This window comes from Brachionichthys hirsutus, chromosome 1, assembly GCF_040956055.1.
Source record: "Brachionichthys hirsutus isolate HB-005 chromosome 1, CSIRO-AGI_Bhir_v1, whole genome shotgun sequence".
NCBI lineage: Eukaryota > Metazoa > Chordata > Actinopteri > Lophiiformes > Brachionichthyidae > Brachionichthys > Brachionichthys hirsutus.
In genome coordinates this window covers 12145717-12161880 of record NC_090897.1, presented here as the reverse complement: position 1 = coordinate 12161880, position 16164 = coordinate 12145717, and the positions used below count along the sequence as shown (strand labels likewise).

The following is a 16164-nucleotide window of genomic DNA, read 5'->3' as shown; positions in this document are numbered from 1 at the left end:
GTTGAATCTGTGGAGAGTTTGCACAAGAAGGATTGGAGTACTTGAGGAATTAGGATTTAAGGTGAGATGAAGACTCTTGATTGAGCTCTCTATTGAGCCTCCTACAGCCTCCCACGCAAAGTCATTGACAGACCTCTTTGGAAACTTCTCCATGCATCTACGGAATTCCCAAAATCCATAAGGAATGTGTGGGTGTGTGTGTGTGTGTCCCAGACCCATCGTCAGCAGCATCAACTCGGTCAGCTACAACATTGCAAGCGCCCCTTGTTAGCAACACTCCATACTGTGTAAAAAAAAACTATTACAGACATAAACATGGTTGTGCCATCGGTTAACTGACCAGTACACCATGAAATTGATGGGAATCTCAACATCGATGTTTACAGAAAACCCAGCCAGAAATTCCTACCACCCACTGCAGCACAAGTTAGGGGTCATCAGAACCCTGACCCACGAGGCCAAAATCGTCCCCTCCAGAATAGAAGGAAAAGTGAAGGAGCAGAAACACATCCGAATGCTCTGAAGACATGTGACTATCCAAACTGGGCATTTGTCAAGACCAATAAATATATCAACAAAAACAACAATGAACAGGAGAGGGAAGACAAACAGAAACCCGTCGTCATCCACAACATTGCTGGTGTTTCGCAAAGATTCAAGAGAATTTTCAGTTACCACTAGATTCCCATACACTTCAAAGCTGGCAACACCCTGAGACAGATGCTGGTCCACCCGAAAAACAAAACACAGAGACACAAACAGAGCAGTGTCTCTGTGTTTTGTGCAGTGAAGAATGCAGCGACCGGTACATTGGGGAGACCAAATGACCACAACCATCTGGCTCAACACAGGAGACAACTCCCTAGGACAAGACTCAGCAGTCCACCTGCACCTGAAAGAAACAGGACACTCCTTTGAGGACAGGAATGTCCAGGTTTTAGCCAGGGAAGACAGATGGTTTGAGAGAGGAGTTAAAGAAGCCATTTTTGTCAAACTGGAGAAACCATCCCTGAACAGAGGAAGAGGTTTAAGACGCCATCTATCAGCAACAAACAATGCCGTTTTGACGTTTGTTCCCAAAATCCACAACCCCCAGCTACACCTGGGTGCAGCTCAATAAAACAGCTCACCTGAGGGTGGGGGGGACAACGACCCTTCACGTTATGGATGTTAATGACTCCTGAGGAGTCTTATTGCCTTGGTGGTTTTGGTCCTTTGTTTGTTTCTGTATCCTCGGATCAGTCATTTAGAACTAAAGAAGCCTCTTGGTTGAGAGGTGAAACGTCTTCGATCAAACTTTAGCAAGTCCAGTTGATTGTTCATTTTTGCTCTTTGTGATTTACCTCCACCTGGATTTCTGAGAACCAACACAGACATAAGCTATTTGTTTTAATTCTGGTCTGATGTAGCTGGAAATCACCAACTGTGTTCCAGAGACACACCCTGTCAATCAGCCTCTGTTGGCCTGCTGGATAATAACGTATTCCCTAGAAAGTATATTAGACCTAATAGAAGATTCAAGGAAAAGCAGCAAAGACATTTCATAATGGTAACTGTGCCATTTGCCTTTAAAGCATAACACAGGCATCTTAGAACTGATGGACTTATAATGGATGCAAACTTGGCGCACTCTTGGTTGAAATGTTTCAGAAATGAATTGTCCAGAAGGTTTTTCACTTTTCTCTTCCTGTTTTCTCATCCGACCGGCTACAAACCCTCTCTGTTTTTCTTCCCCTTTCTTGCATCTGTAGACTACCGGACTGGGCCGTGCTTTGCCTCGGTGAATAACCAGATGTGTCAAGGGCAGCTCACTGGCATTGTGTGCACCAAAACGTTGTGCTGCGCCACGGTGGGACGGGCATGGGGTCACCCCTGTGAGATGTGCCCAGCCCAGCCTCACCCCTGTCGCAGAGGGTTCATACCAAACCACCGTACTGGGGCGTGCCAAGGTAAAGTCTGTGCCCGAGAATCGCCGTCTCTTGTTCTGCTCTCATTGCGATGTTTTTATGTTTTCCCTCTGAGTCCTGCCTTGCCTCTTTCCCCTCTGCCAGCCTTCACCCTTCTCCCACATCATCCCCTCATATCGACCCATCATCCCCTTTTTCAGGAGATTAGTTCTAATTGGGTTAAATTGGGGTGGGTGGCAGTACCTCCCACATGTGTATGGAATGCCCACGGACACCCGCTGTGGCGGGACTGTCAGAGTCAGTAACACGGGTCAGTGGCGGTGCCACATGGTAGAGCTCATTTCTGGTAAGACAGCCTGCTTTCACTAGACCCAACAACATCAGGACCTCTGCAGGAGAGACGGACCAGAGCCAGGACCCAGAAGAACATGGAGTGCTCTGTGACCGCATCAAGTCACAGCCGCCTGAAAGTTGTCAGACATTTTGATCCGTCAAAGACACCGTTTCTGCTGTAACCTTCTACATGACTGTAGGCCGTTCTGTATCTCCTTCTCTCTGTTCATCGCTTTCTTGGCCATTGTGCTTTTATTTCTCTTCCTCCTGCCTGAGACGTTCCTCTCTCTCTCTCTCTCTCTCTACTCCATTTTTACGGTGTTGATCATAGAAAATTCAAAGCTGAACTGCGTAAACAAATCCTATTTCCATCCACGCTCATCCCAGTGTGCATGTTTCTGTGTTCATGTCGGTTTCTGTCTGTTTGCATGCTGATCTTGTTCTGTACATTGAGGTAGTCTCCGTGCCCTAATGCGATTGTTTTAGGGTGTGTTTTTTATTGTATTCTCTGTGTATTTACAGATGTGGATGAGTGTCAGGCCATCCCTGGCATCTGTCAAGGAGGGAACTGTCTCAACACAGTGGGCTCCTTTGAGTGTAAATGTCCCGCTGGGCACAAGTTCAATGAGATCTCACAGAAGTGTGACGGTAAGACAGCCGCCGTCATCTCAAACTGAAATATCTAACTTTTAGAGTGTGACTGTTTAAAAGGATAATTTTACAAGGTCTTAAATTAACTTTGTTAAAGCAGGGTCAAAAGCCACATCTGTCTCGTTGTGGTCAGGTATACCTTGGTCGTGGTCTTCAAATTATTGCTTATTGTCAGTCACTTTGCCCTTCCCATGAAACTGAGGGGGCACTCTTCTCTCAGTAATCTTGAAACGCATTTTACTGTTTAAATTTGATTTTTTTTTTTCCCTGTAGAGACTATGCTCTTTCAAATTAAATTCGTGAGCAATACAATTCACAATTTCTAAACTTAATACAGTCAATAGTTTTGTGGCTAAAAATTAAACCGACTTTGGTATAACCAGTAGACGACTGTGCCTCATGTTAAGCATTGATAATGTATAATTTTATGATGCTGGCACAGTATAACACTCACTACTGAGTCACTTTGATGGATTTGTGACGCTGTTACATTCGTTTTTCACTTTAGCTAAATTCTATTTGTGGTCAATGAGAGACTCAAACTATTCTTAACATTTCTGACTTTGACATTTGAACTAAAATCATCTCTTCACTTCTTTTCTCCCGAAAAGGTGACCAACCGGTTAGCGTGTGAAAAATACTGGCACATTCGTGCACGAATGTGCCGATTTCCAGACCAAGTTTAAATCTTGTGAAACAGACTGAGCAGGGTTTGTGGTGCTCATTTGCTGAGTGAAATATGTGTTACTTTTATGCCCAGAAATAATTGGCGGAAACCTTCTGGACTTTGTAAAAGGCAATTCAAACAGTCTAACTTGTGGTTTAACTCTTTGTGTGTGATGATCCGCAGTTGGTGGTTAGCAATGCTAACAGAAGGGCCACTACTGAGGCACCTGAATTTAAAATACAGTGATATTTCCACTGTCATTTCCAACATATGCTCGAGGCATTATGTTTCCTCTGCAGTAATCCATTCTCCTCTCCTCTCCTCAGATCTGGATGAGTGTGCTAACATAGCAGGTCTCTGTGGTGTAGGAGAATGCTCCAACACTGTTGGAAGTTACTTCTGTAAGTGCCCCCAGGGATATTACACCTCTGTGGATGGATCGAGGTGTGTAGGTGAGTTCTCCGTCACAACAGCTGTCACAGCTCTACATAAAGACGGCTGAGGGAGTTGCATTTGGACTTTTTAAATCTCTCTGGTTATATTTTTCTTTTCTATACATTAGGAAGAATCTTCTTTTAAAAAAGAAAGTGTCACCTAATTTCCTTTCTTTATTGTTCTTCTCCTTGTGTCTCTGGCACTGGGAGCATAAAGACAAGAAATCTTTCCAGTGTTCCAGCTGTTGCAATTTAGGTCAGCACAAGTCAGTGGCGTGTTTCTCCACAACAATGAGCTGTGCGCTCCTTAAACTGTGGACAGACGTGATGAGAGAAGTGTGTGCTTTTTTTTGTGTGCAATCATCAGAAAAAGCCTGGACTCCCAAATGCAGCTCAATTAGTTCCGAGATCAAGGAGTAACCAGGCATTTGTTTCAGAATACTCCATTAGTTGTGTGCATACAGGGGGTCGTCGACTTGGCCTGATATTAACCATGCAATCAGTAGTGTAGCCTGTCGCAGTGACATGTGAATGCCCTTGATGGTTTAGGTCTAAAACCAGATATGAAATATTTATCTTATTAAGGAACATGAGTGTTAGTCATGCCGGTACAGACTGCCAGAAACTGCAGGATGTAGGAAAGGCTCTTATAAACAGGAAGTGATGACTATTGGAAGCGGCCTCCATCTTCTAAATAATGGAAAATGTGAATCAATAGCGCCTACATTTCGATTGTGCTTCTGCCATTTTATTTGATATACAAACCAAACATGCTCTTCTCGATGCAGCATAGTTGGCTTTGTCATACGTCACGCTGTGCTTCTTCCCACAGATTCCCGTGGCGGCTACTGCTACGCTAGCCTGCTGAATGGGCGCTGTGCCAACCGAAACTCGGAGCTGTTAACCAAAATACAGTGCTGCTGTGATAGTGGACGCTGCTGGTTGGATGGTTCCACTCCTGAAATGTGTCCCATTCAAGGAACAGGTAACACTCAATAACATCGCTATAAATGTGTCTCCAGTGCTCAACACAAAGCTGAAACTTCCCGTTGTTTTTCACTCTAGAGGAGCACCAGAAACTGTGCATCCAGATACCTGATGGTGGTCGTTTCCCCGGGAGTCCTGACATACCTGGCATCTACCCACTTCCATATCCTGGTCAAACCCCTGGGCAAGTACCTGGGCAAGTACCTGGTCAAGTTCCTGGGCAAGTTCCTGGACAGGGACCTGGTGGGTTCCCTGATCAGATTCCCATCCAGGGTCCAGGCCCAGGCCACGTACCAGGTCAAATTCCAGGTCAGATCCCTGGACAAGTTCCAGGTCAGTTTCCAGGGCAATATCCCGGTCAAGTTCCAGTCTTTATTCCAGGACAATTTCCAATACAGCTACCTCTACAGCCTCCTCCACCAGGTATGCCCGAGTTTTCTTTTTGTGTAGTTCTCAAACTCTCATTGATCTTATAGTTTAAAGCAGGGGTCGGCAACCTTTTTCATGGCTTCTGCCATTTTACAATATATTCAAGCCAAAAGTGACAAAACGTACTTCTTTAATAAAATCAATTGTAAATTATCTGTTTTTACACTTTTTTTACAATGTTTAAACATGTTCACTTAATTACTTAGTGCCTTAGTTGACCTTTATATGTAATAGTGCACAATTCATGTCAATAAATCAGCACACAAAACTTACAGACATGAAGCAGCAGTTTAGTGGGATCCCTGTCCTTGTTTATCACGGCTCAGCTGTGCCATGTCTGGCCTGTAGGTGGATAGCTTCAGTTTCAAACATGCATTTTTTGCTAGCGCTGCTTTACTGATTCCACTTTACCTGCCTTTATCTCTGATTTTTTTCTGTATTTAGTCCCAAAATAATACCGCACTCTTAATTTATTCTGCTTGGTTAAACGCTGACTAATGGACGTGCACGTTCACATTCGTGCACACTCAGCGTAATGATTTACACTACATATTAAAGAGTTATTTGTTTAATTAGGATTTAAGAACAATTAGTGCTCTCTATTTCTTGTGAGGTGTTGAATATAAAAAGTAAAAATGTTTGCCTATTAATATTATTTGCATGTCAAAATAAATACCCTCCTGTGCCAGCCATGGCACCCATGTCTTAAGTTACCAACCCCTGGTTTAAAGCAATTAAAGCCCATTTTTTTCCAGCTAAAAATGTAAAGATTTGTCAAAGATTTTACCTGTCCACTGATGGAGGGTTTGCTCTTTAATATTTGGGTAATTTGGGAAGACAGGCAAAGTATTTGCACAGAAAATGTCCTATCTGAAAGAAAACATTCATGCATGTTTGTAGACCAAGTGATGTCTGCAGTTTGATTAGCCAAATGTCTGTGTATCCAGCCAAAATGTAAAATCTTTGCTTTAGTAAGAATGACAAGGCAAATGTAGCATGTTCCCTGTATGGTTATTAAATAGTATATTTTACATGTAGAGAATGTGCCCCCTAATAATATTACTGTATATGCAAAATGTGATTATCGCATATCTACAATAGCAACAATATAAAATCATTTGATTTGTTTGATGGCATTCTGTTGATTATACATTTATGTTGCTGTTTCTTTCAGGTCCCTTTGTTACCCAAACTCGAAATATCACCAACATGTGCCAGGCTTACCGCAACCTCTGCCTGAATGGCAGATGCATTCCCATGGCAGGGATTGGTTATCGTTGTGAGTGCAACATGGGCTTCAAGTCGGATCGAAGAGGAGAGTGCATCGGTAAGTTTGTAACAGGGTGAGGAACAAGCTTGTCCATTGAGCAAGATGAAGGTGAAGTATATTGATGAGCTATATGTTTGTCTTCCAGATGATGATGAATGTGAGAGAAACCCATGCATGCATGGAGACTGCGTGAATACGCCTGGATCTTACATCTGTCAGTGTCCTATTGGATTCCAAACCACAGCAACCAGGACAGAGTGCCGAGGTTTTGCATTCACACGCAGACACACATATTAACAGAACACATGCACAATAGGATGTGCAACACGTGTTCAATGTGTTTTCTGTTTGTGCCAGATCTGGATGAGTGTTTGGCCAATGGTCGTATCTGCAACAATGGCCGATGTGTGAACACTGAGGGCAGCTTCCACTGTGTCTGCAACGCTGGATTTGAGATTTCAGCAGATGGCAAGAACTGTCAAGGTCTGTCAAGTTCTAACCTCTGTGTTCATGGAGTGTTTATAGATCATAACCATAGTATGTGCAATAGTTATGAATAATATAGATATTACATGAATAATAATAATATTGTTTATACCGGTATAATAATATGTATTGTTATGCAATACTAATGCCATTTGGCAGCATGAGCTGGAATGGTGCGTTCACATTGAACGGGAATATTCACTTTAGCCTATCAAATGTTTTATGGGATCGTTTGACTTTAGTTTCATCACTTTTAGCAAAAACAAAACATTGTTACTAAGATTGTCAGATTGCCTTCACTTTCTTTCAAAGCTTTCTTCTTTTTCTTGTTATATTGATGGTTAAACAAATTTGGGAAATCTCAGGATTTGCAAATACAACTGCAATAAGGCCTATTTCTGCATCGACACCCTGCTAATAATCTGAAGAATCTGACATTTCTAAACCGTATTCATATCTCCTGACAGCTTTACGTTGAATTTATAATCTGACTGTGTGAAAAACTCACTTTAATTAATATGAACGCATCATGATAAAGGCTGTTTTAAATGCTTGTGTTGGTGGGTTGGGTCTACTAATCTAATAAAAATGTGATTTTTTTTTTTTTTTGTCCAACAGACTGAAATAATAATACTTACTTCTTACTTTCCATCCAACTATTTGTCTTTAAAAAATCTGCTTTGCAATAAAGTCTTGATATATTGATGCGCAGGAAACACAGTACTTTGCCTAACAGACAAATAGCTCCAGAAACCTTTTAAAACACGTTATCAGAGGTGTTAATAGCTATAAACTTGTATATTTACTTTTGTCCAATTCAATCATTGAAGTTTTAGCATCGAGACCAAGATTTCCTCATTTCTATGTTTCTTAGTGTTTGTCTTCTGGTTTTGGTTTTTGGAATGCATATCCTCGCCAGGGAAATGCTGAGAAGGGAGCTATCAGGTTTCCAGTGTGTCCTTGAAGGTATCCAGGAGGCTTTTGAAAGCAGTCTCCTCTTGCTTTTATAGTGTTTAACAGCGTCTGTAAAATGCTGAGCAAAGCTGTGCATCGTCAAGACAATAATGTCATTGATCGTGTGAAGTATAGGAAATATGTTATTTATTAGCAAAATCATTCAGGACCACCAGTATGTGCTTTTAACTTCTTCATTGGTACTATCTGTTTGCATCCACAGATCAGGACGAGTGTCTGATCAGGAATATGTGCCTCAATGGACTGTGTATCAATGAAGATGGCAGCTTCAAATGCATCTGTAAACCTGGCTTTCTGCTGGACACCAGTGGACGCATGTGTGTAGGTGTGTGTTTATCAGGACGCTCGGGGATCCTCAAAATCACTTTTGCATCACAACAAATAATTTTGGGTGTATCTTTCCGGCCTGTAACCTCAGTCTTGGTTGTGGGGGGGGGGGGCTAACTCTGTTTTATATCAGTTGCTCTATGTTTACTCCTTCTGCTTTGAGCATCAAAAACATGCAACTTAGGTCCAGGTCGTTATTGGAAATGAGAATTAGTTCTAAATTAACCTACCTGGTTAAATAAAGGTTAAATAAAAATAAATAAATCATCCTGCAGCCCGTAAAGCATCAGATGAGATGTTTTACGGGGTCTTAGCTTAACGCCAAATATGAGTTAAATCAATGTAATTTTTGAACCACAAACCCATGGGTGTGGGTGAAGTGTGATGATATATGCAGTCATTAATAAAATGTGTGGCTAAAGGGGCCCCCCGGGGCCTCATTGTCTCTGTCTGTGTCCCAGCACACCCAGACATCACTAACACATGTGTGAACAGACACTTACATGTGCATCATTGTTTAAGCTCCTTTTCTAATTATTGTAATACGCTGACGAGATGAACAGGAAGGCAAAGAATCTTTTCTTAGTGGAGGTCGTAAAACTGAAAATGTGCAGCTGTATCTTTTAATGAAGACTCGGTTGAGTTTATTTTTAATAGATTTGTCCATTAACTTTGTTCATTGTGTGAAGATAATTGTATGAAGACATGATGCTGTGTCTGGTTTAGACATTGACGAGTGTGAGACGCCAGGCATGTGCATGAACGGCCACTGCGTCAACACAGAGGGCTCGTTCCGCTGCGAGTGCATGGCCGGGATGGCAGTGGGCCTGGATGGACGCGTTTGTGTCGGTGAGTTATCTTTCTGCGTGTTTTGTTTGTTTGCGTCTGACTGAATTGTAACCATATATGGGCATTTGTTGATCAGTACTGTTATATGTTTTCTTGCCGATGTGTTTAGACCTTTGTTTTAAACATTCCTACATTTCCCAACTGACATACGTCTTTGTCTATTGTGTTTGGAAATTTTGAAATGCTGTTGTTCAGTCAGGATGAGTTTCTGTCAGGATGACATCAGCGCAGGAGAATGTTTCATATCCCTCGATATTATGGCAAGAGAGCAATCTTTGTTTTTCAGTTGTTGCTCTGTGTTGGAGCTGGGGAATTTTGCCTCCCTTTCCTCTCTGTTTGGCACATCCTTTAGCATTTCAGTTTCTCATACAGTCCGTCTCCATTCTTTTGCCCCAAACAGACACACACATGCGAAGTTCATGCTATGGCGGCTACAAGCGGGGGCAATGTGTTAGACCTTTATTTGGTGCTGTGACCAAGTCGGAGTGCTGCTGTGCCAGCAGCGAGTACGCCTATGGGGAACCCTGCCAACCCTGCCCACCGCAGAGCTCTGGTAAGGATATTCCACCCTGTATGCACATGGAGTCATCTCCTCCTGCCTGGCACACACACACACACACACACACACACACACACAGTCTCAAAGTCCTGCCAATTAAAGTTTCTATATTGAAATAAACCAGAGCTGTGCTATATTATTAAGACCATTTTATATACATCCAGGCTAAATAAGAAAGCATATAAAACAGTAATGACATATTTATCCTTTGAGATAACTTGAATGTTGGCAATTGAGATATTTTCCCAAATGCTGTTATTTTTCCCAAAGCATGTTTGTGTTTTTTGTTGCAGCTGACTTCTTGGTTCTGTGTCCCAATGGCCCGGGCATTACTGGTGATGAAAGAGGTAATGATGCAAGCTACTTGCCTGTGCTTCTTTAATGTTCTAAAGGGACAGCTTGCAAAAACCAAAGAGAGTTGTAAACATTTGAATGGGTTATTCCCCTTTTTCTTCTCCCCCCTACTGTGATGTATTTACAGGATATTCTTTTCCTTCTCAGATATCAATGAGTGTGCTCTGGATCCTGATATTTGCCAGAACGGGGTGTGTGAGAATATGCTGCGGAGTTACAAATGCACTTGCAATGAAGGCTTTGAGGTCGACCTAACGGGCAAAAACTGTGTCGGTAGGTCAAATGCAAAGAAATAGAAAGTCTGCTGTCCTCAAATCAACAGCCAGTGTGAAGAAAGTCGCCATTGTCTCTTTGTATATCTGTCCACAGATATTGATGAGTGTTTGATGAACAGGCTGCTGTGTGATAACGGTCTGTGCAGAAACACGCCAGGCAGTTTCACCTGTCAGTGTCCCAAAGGATACGTCTTTGATCCTCAAACAGATGTCTGTGAAGGTGATGTTCCTTCTGTCTGTACAGGACAACATTACTGCGTCACTGCGTGTACTATACCTGCTGCATCATACTGATGAGAGCCAGGATGTTTGCTCTTGTCTCCCCAGATGTAAATGAGTGCAAATCTAACCCCTGCATTAACGGAGATTGCAAGAACAGCCGAGGGTCGTTTGTTTGTTTGTGTTCTGTGGGCAGTACTCTGGACAGCACTGGGCTCGAGTGTATCGGTAAGTGAATATTTATTAGGACGTGAACAGCGACCTCATTGTTAAAAATCCTTTTTCCGGCTTTAACATGCACAAGAACTCTGTACTCATTAGTCATGGAAAATATTAAAATAAGTATTCACTTTCAAATGGAAAATATACCTATCTAAAGCAAGATAGCTACTTGTTACCATGTTTTAGTTTACTTATGGACATTATTTAAATGACTTGTTTCAATATGCAGAGACTATTAAGAGCACCTGTTGGCTTAAGATGATCAATGATCGCTGTGAGGTCAACATCAACGGTGCTACACTGAAGTCTCATTGCTGTGCTACACTGGGAGAAGCCTGGAACAGTCCTTGTGCCAAATGTGAAAAAGGTGAGATCGTAGGAGGGTTTTCTTCAAAAACGACTTGCTTTCTTTTTTTTTCATATTGACCAATGGTTTTGACATATTTTACTCTGGCTCTCAGCCTGATCATTGCATAGGCTACACACATAAAGGTGCTGAATGACTCACCTGAATAATAATTCAGGGGAAGTATTTGTCTCTGAGCAGATGGGCGTGTCCTTTGGAGTTCTACAAGGGTCTGTCTTGGAGCTTTACCTGTTTATCATTTATGCTTAATTTCTTCCCGTCTGCCAAATTTTATAAAATGGAAAAATAGCACACCCATCAATATGCAGATGACACTCAAATCTATATGTAATTTACATCTGGTGATTATGTTGTCTCCAGTCTTTATCATTGCATCAAGGAATAAATGCTTGGGTGAAGCAACATTTTCGTTGCTGTTTGTTTGCATTTGTTCTATTTCATTGTTCCTTGAAGCACATTGTATGATGGTAATTCCATTACAATATGGCTGCACTGAACAATGTTGCATCGTGTGTCTACATTTGCAGATACGATCTGCGGTAAAGGCTTCGCTAGAATCAGAGGAAATGACTGTCAAGGTAAGATCTGCTTTGTTTCCATGTAGATTCAGGAATTCAACATTTTATCCACAAAGTGAAGCACTGATCCAGTTGCTGATGCTATTCTTTCTCTGCCGGCTGACAGATGTGGATGAGTGTCAAGTGTTTCCTGGAGTATGTATCAATGGGAAGTGCATCAACACACCAGGCTCCTTCTTCTGCCAGTGCCCCCCAGGGATGACTGTTGATGTCAGCGGCAGGATGTGCATTGGTGGGTTTTCTGTATGTGTAGTGGTACAGATGGTCTTATTTGTAAATTTTATTGTCTGAGTTTTAAAAAAAACTACTTCTTTAGTACGTAAGGATGAGTAAACGATGCGTCTTCCTGTTAGACCTGCGTACGGAGCAGTGCTACCTCACCCACGAGGATGAGCGCTGTGGGGCGCCGATCTCAGGGAGACACCGCGTGGACGCCTGCTGCTGCTCAGTGGGCGTTGCCTGGGGCCCTGAATGCGATGAATGTCCAGAGAAGGGCACTCCAGAGTACACCCAGCTCTGTCCCCGTGGCCCGGGTTTCTCTCATAGGGGGGACTTCATCAATGGCAGACCGTTTCTCAAAGGTGCTGTAGCCACTGTCTGTGGACTGCTTGAGTTATTTCCGTCAATGGTTTCTCACCTGTGCTTATCCCTCTGCTCTCGAACTCAGATATCAATGAATGCAGGATGATAAACACTTTGTGTTCCAATGGAAGGTGTAGAAACACTATCGGCAGCTTCCGCTGTCGCTGTGACAGCGGCTACGCTCTCGACTATGATGAGCGGAACTGCACTGGTGAGTCGTACGGAATGCAGCATGTCTTATCTGTCGGTCGGTCGGTCGGAAATAATTTAATGCGAAAAGTTCTTTCCAAGTCAGGACAGTCAGAAACAACTGTAATTTTTGTAAACTGACATTTAAAATGATATCCTGGTTCAAGTTTCTGACGTGTGAGGCGTTGCTGCTTCTCAATGTTTTGTATAATATGGATGTTAAAGGATTCGACAATGCAACCAATTTAGCTAAATCGGTTAAACTAAATGAAATAACAAATGTATTCTTTTTTTTTATCATGTCTCTTTTTGTCACTAAATAAATACAATTACTAGTTACTAATAAGTAATTGACACACTACACTCGGCGTAGCCACAATGCTGCTGCGTTTATTTAGGTATATGTTCCATTTTTGTTGGAATGAATCTATGTCAACTTTGAGAGTCTCTCAGCTCCATTTGGTATTTATGAGTCTTAACGCTGTTTATCACTCCCCCTCTCTGAATCCCTCTGCCAACAGTCATTATAGCAAAGTGATGTAAAACCATTGCCTGCATTCAGCTCATGTAGTCTAATCGGAGTCTGGCTGCTTTGGGGCGGCTCCCTGTAGTCTGGTTAGCTACATCATTGTCTTTGAAATGAGCACACGTTATTTTAGGTTTAAATGCCCTTTTTTTCCATAATTTATAGTCTTGTAAGTAAGTGAATGATATTTAGGACCTTTTAACCCCATATGAGTGAGATCCCAGTCCAAAGTGTTTCAAAATCTGGATTCAATTCAAAGGGGATCAGGCCTTCAGCTTCGGACTTTATAAAAATCTGCTTGAAGAGTTAAAGCTGCTTAAATCATCCTTAAATTCACCTCTTAATCTCATTTTATAGCCTCTCTTTCATGTAGTAACCTTTGGTTAAATGCTTTGTGGTTTTTATGCTTTGCTTGTCTTACACTTAAATTGCATACCTTAACTTTTTTGGATTCTGCTATTGATCTTGTCTGTTTCTAACTTCTGCGTTAAATTGCTTTGTTAGAAAAATGTACATTTGCATGCGAGAATATGTCCGTCTTTATTCTGGTGAAGTTCTCGTATGCCTGTTCACAATGGGCTGATCTGCTTTTGTTGCGTGCAGCTTTCTAGAAACTACAGGGTAAGGCATTGTGCGATCATTTAAAAGTTAAATTAGAGCCTCGTTTAACACAACCAGCCCTGTTATTCCACGGATATTCCAACCCTCTCACTAATGTGTCCATGTTTAATTAAAATCTAATTAACACATCAGTGTAAAGTAAAGTGAACTGGACAAATGGCATGCTTGCATTGAAATGGTTATTACACAGATTTACTTAATCAGAATTTTGTTTTAATTTCATGAAGTCCAGTAGTTTAAGCCATTTCTTTCACAGCAGCAGTGGCGATGGGGCTGATTATTGGAGAGGGGTGACATTGACGAGTGTGATAATACACACATAATCTGACAGAGTTCTTGAGATTGGTCCTCTTATAAATGAATAAATGTATTTTGCCGCTTTTTGGTTATCAGTACTCCGGCTGTTTCTCTAAAGCGACCTGTGGGCATGTAAGCTTTGTTTTCACTGGGTAATGCTCTAATCTTTTTAATTTAATTTTCTCTTACTCAATTAAATGCTTTCTTCGACCATTTGTTGCTTGTCGTCTCATCTCTACATGTTAATCTCAACATTGGGTCAAGTTCTGGCTTGAGCACTGGCCCCTCAGCTTCATCTAAAGTTTACTAATGATGGAAGTCTTGCTGGCCCAAAATTTAACGTTACGCATCCTTGAATCTCCAGCAATACACACAGCAGCTGTGAAATAGTTCAGATGAATTCCTCTTGAGAGATTCAGGAGTCCGTCGGACAGAGATTACATGATTTCTCATCGATAAAAAACCCAGAGAGTTCTCCAAACTCTCTGTGCAGGACTGATTGCAGTGCAGCTCTAAAGAACAATTATACACTGTGTTCTTTGCTTCATTCCTTTCTTGCAGACATCGACGAGTGCCACATCTCTCCGGACCTCTGTGGGCAGGGGATGTGTGTCAATACGGCTGGAGATTTTGGATGCGAGTGCTTTGAAGGTTATGAAAGTGGTTTCATGATGATGAAAAACTGCATGGGTGAGTGACAAATCCTGGCATGCCAACACTTACAGATGCACATTTGTATCCCATTCCCAGCTTGTCATGATTTGGTGCACTTCCATGCAGAGACAGCATTCTTCCATAGGAAATAATTTAGGCTCTTAGGATATGAGTAATTAAGCTGATGTCTTTACAAGTTGGAGATCTGACAACAGAGAGCTGTGCCAACCTATAAAGGTGCCCCAAGTATAGGGAAGGTCTGCCGAGAAAAGCCCAGTGCCAGTCACAAGCCAGCCAACTCCTCCATGTTCCTTTCGGGGCCATAAATTCTGGGTGAGATGTTTGGGGGAGCAGAGAGAAAGCATGTAATCTCCACAGCCCGAGTTTTGTCACAATCACGTTCATAAAATCTGACAGATGATTGTATTTTCTTAGATACTTGACCTACATGTGAGGTGCACAAAATCAGTCACCTGCAAAAAACATGTTTATATGCTGCAACGCGCTACAATGATTGAACATCTGTAAAGATATTTAATGATCTATTTCTTTTGTGTTTCTGTCTTTGAGACCATTTCATTAAATTCTTGGGGAAAGCTTATTCACTAAAGCAGGGGTCCCCAAACTACGGCCCGGCCCCCTGAACAATACTCCTCCCCTGAAACGAAGCAGTATCATTGGTAGCATTGCTGAGGGAGGACGTTCTTCGCCTCTGCACTTTGTGATAATGCTTATAATGGTATGGGGTGCAATTAAGAGGGGTCATTCATTTAATCTTTTGTTTCCTAAAAATAATATTGATAGTGGAGAATATATTAATATTATGAACAAAAGCATTCTTCCTTTCGTTTGGGACAATTTTAATGATGATCACATACGACCAGAAAGTTAATGTTCCATGGACTTTTTTTCTGTGACGAACCCAGAAAGGGTTATTTGGTTATTATTTATTTTATTAATAGTGTTATTATTTATTTCCTGACTTTTTTTCTATGAAGAAAGGGTTATTTGGTGGCTGTCTGGAAAACAATAAATGTTTAGGCACCCCCGCCATCGTCACACTTTTCCTGTACAAACTGACCCCGGCCATCCATCAGAGAAGAAAAACGTTATGTGGCCCTCACAGGAAAAAGGTTTGGGGACCCCTGCACTAAAGGGAAAGTCTCAATACATTTGTTGGCCTAAAGCTGCCGCTTAGACCCACATTGGTGAGACAAATATATAGCAGGGATGGAAATGATCTGAGCTGGGTCACAATCGTAAGTGGCTGACATGGTTATTGGACGAAATAAAATGACAAGTGACTCCAAGCCGCTGCCTGCGTTTTTCACCAGAGTTTAAGAAAGGGTCATTTTCAACTGTAAATATCTCACAGACAGTCAGACCTCACAAAACAACCAGACGCA

General features: G+C 41.9%; 1 protein-coding gene across 1 annotated transcript in view; it reads left to right on the top strand.

Annotated features, from left to right (window-relative positions):
- fbn1 (fibrillin 1) overlaps nucleotides 1–16164 on the top strand; it is a 53923-nt gene that overhangs the window by 10181 nt on the left and 27578 nt on the right. The window contains exons 6-27 of the mRNA XM_068740160.1: nucleotides 1752–1949; nucleotides 2763–2888; nucleotides 3885–4010; nucleotides 4825–4977; nucleotides 5058–5222; nucleotides 5361–5402; nucleotides 6583–6735; nucleotides 6824–6943; nucleotides 7036–7161; nucleotides 8342–8464; nucleotides 9193–9315; nucleotides 9716–9868; nucleotides 10168–10221; nucleotides 10376–10501; nucleotides 10598–10723; nucleotides 10831–10950; nucleotides 11174–11311; nucleotides 11839–11889; nucleotides 11996–12121; nucleotides 12243–12470; nucleotides 12557–12682; nucleotides 14666–14794. Of these exons, the coding sequence (XP_068596261.1) occupies nucleotides 1752–1949; nucleotides 2763–2888; nucleotides 3885–4010; nucleotides 4825–4977; nucleotides 5058–5222; nucleotides 5361–5402; nucleotides 6583–6735; nucleotides 6824–6943; nucleotides 7036–7161; nucleotides 8342–8464; nucleotides 9193–9315; nucleotides 9716–9868; nucleotides 10168–10221; nucleotides 10376–10501; nucleotides 10598–10723; nucleotides 10831–10950; nucleotides 11174–11311; nucleotides 11839–11889; nucleotides 11996–12121; nucleotides 12243–12470; nucleotides 12557–12682; nucleotides 14666–14794 (2832 nt within the window). The remainder of the gene's footprint in view (nucleotides 1–1751; nucleotides 1950–2762; nucleotides 2889–3884; nucleotides 4011–4824; nucleotides 4978–5057; nucleotides 5223–5360; nucleotides 5403–6582; nucleotides 6736–6823; nucleotides 6944–7035; nucleotides 7162–8341; nucleotides 8465–9192; nucleotides 9316–9715; nucleotides 9869–10167; nucleotides 10222–10375; nucleotides 10502–10597; nucleotides 10724–10830; nucleotides 10951–11173; nucleotides 11312–11838; nucleotides 11890–11995; nucleotides 12122–12242; nucleotides 12471–12556; nucleotides 12683–14665; nucleotides 14795–16164) is intronic.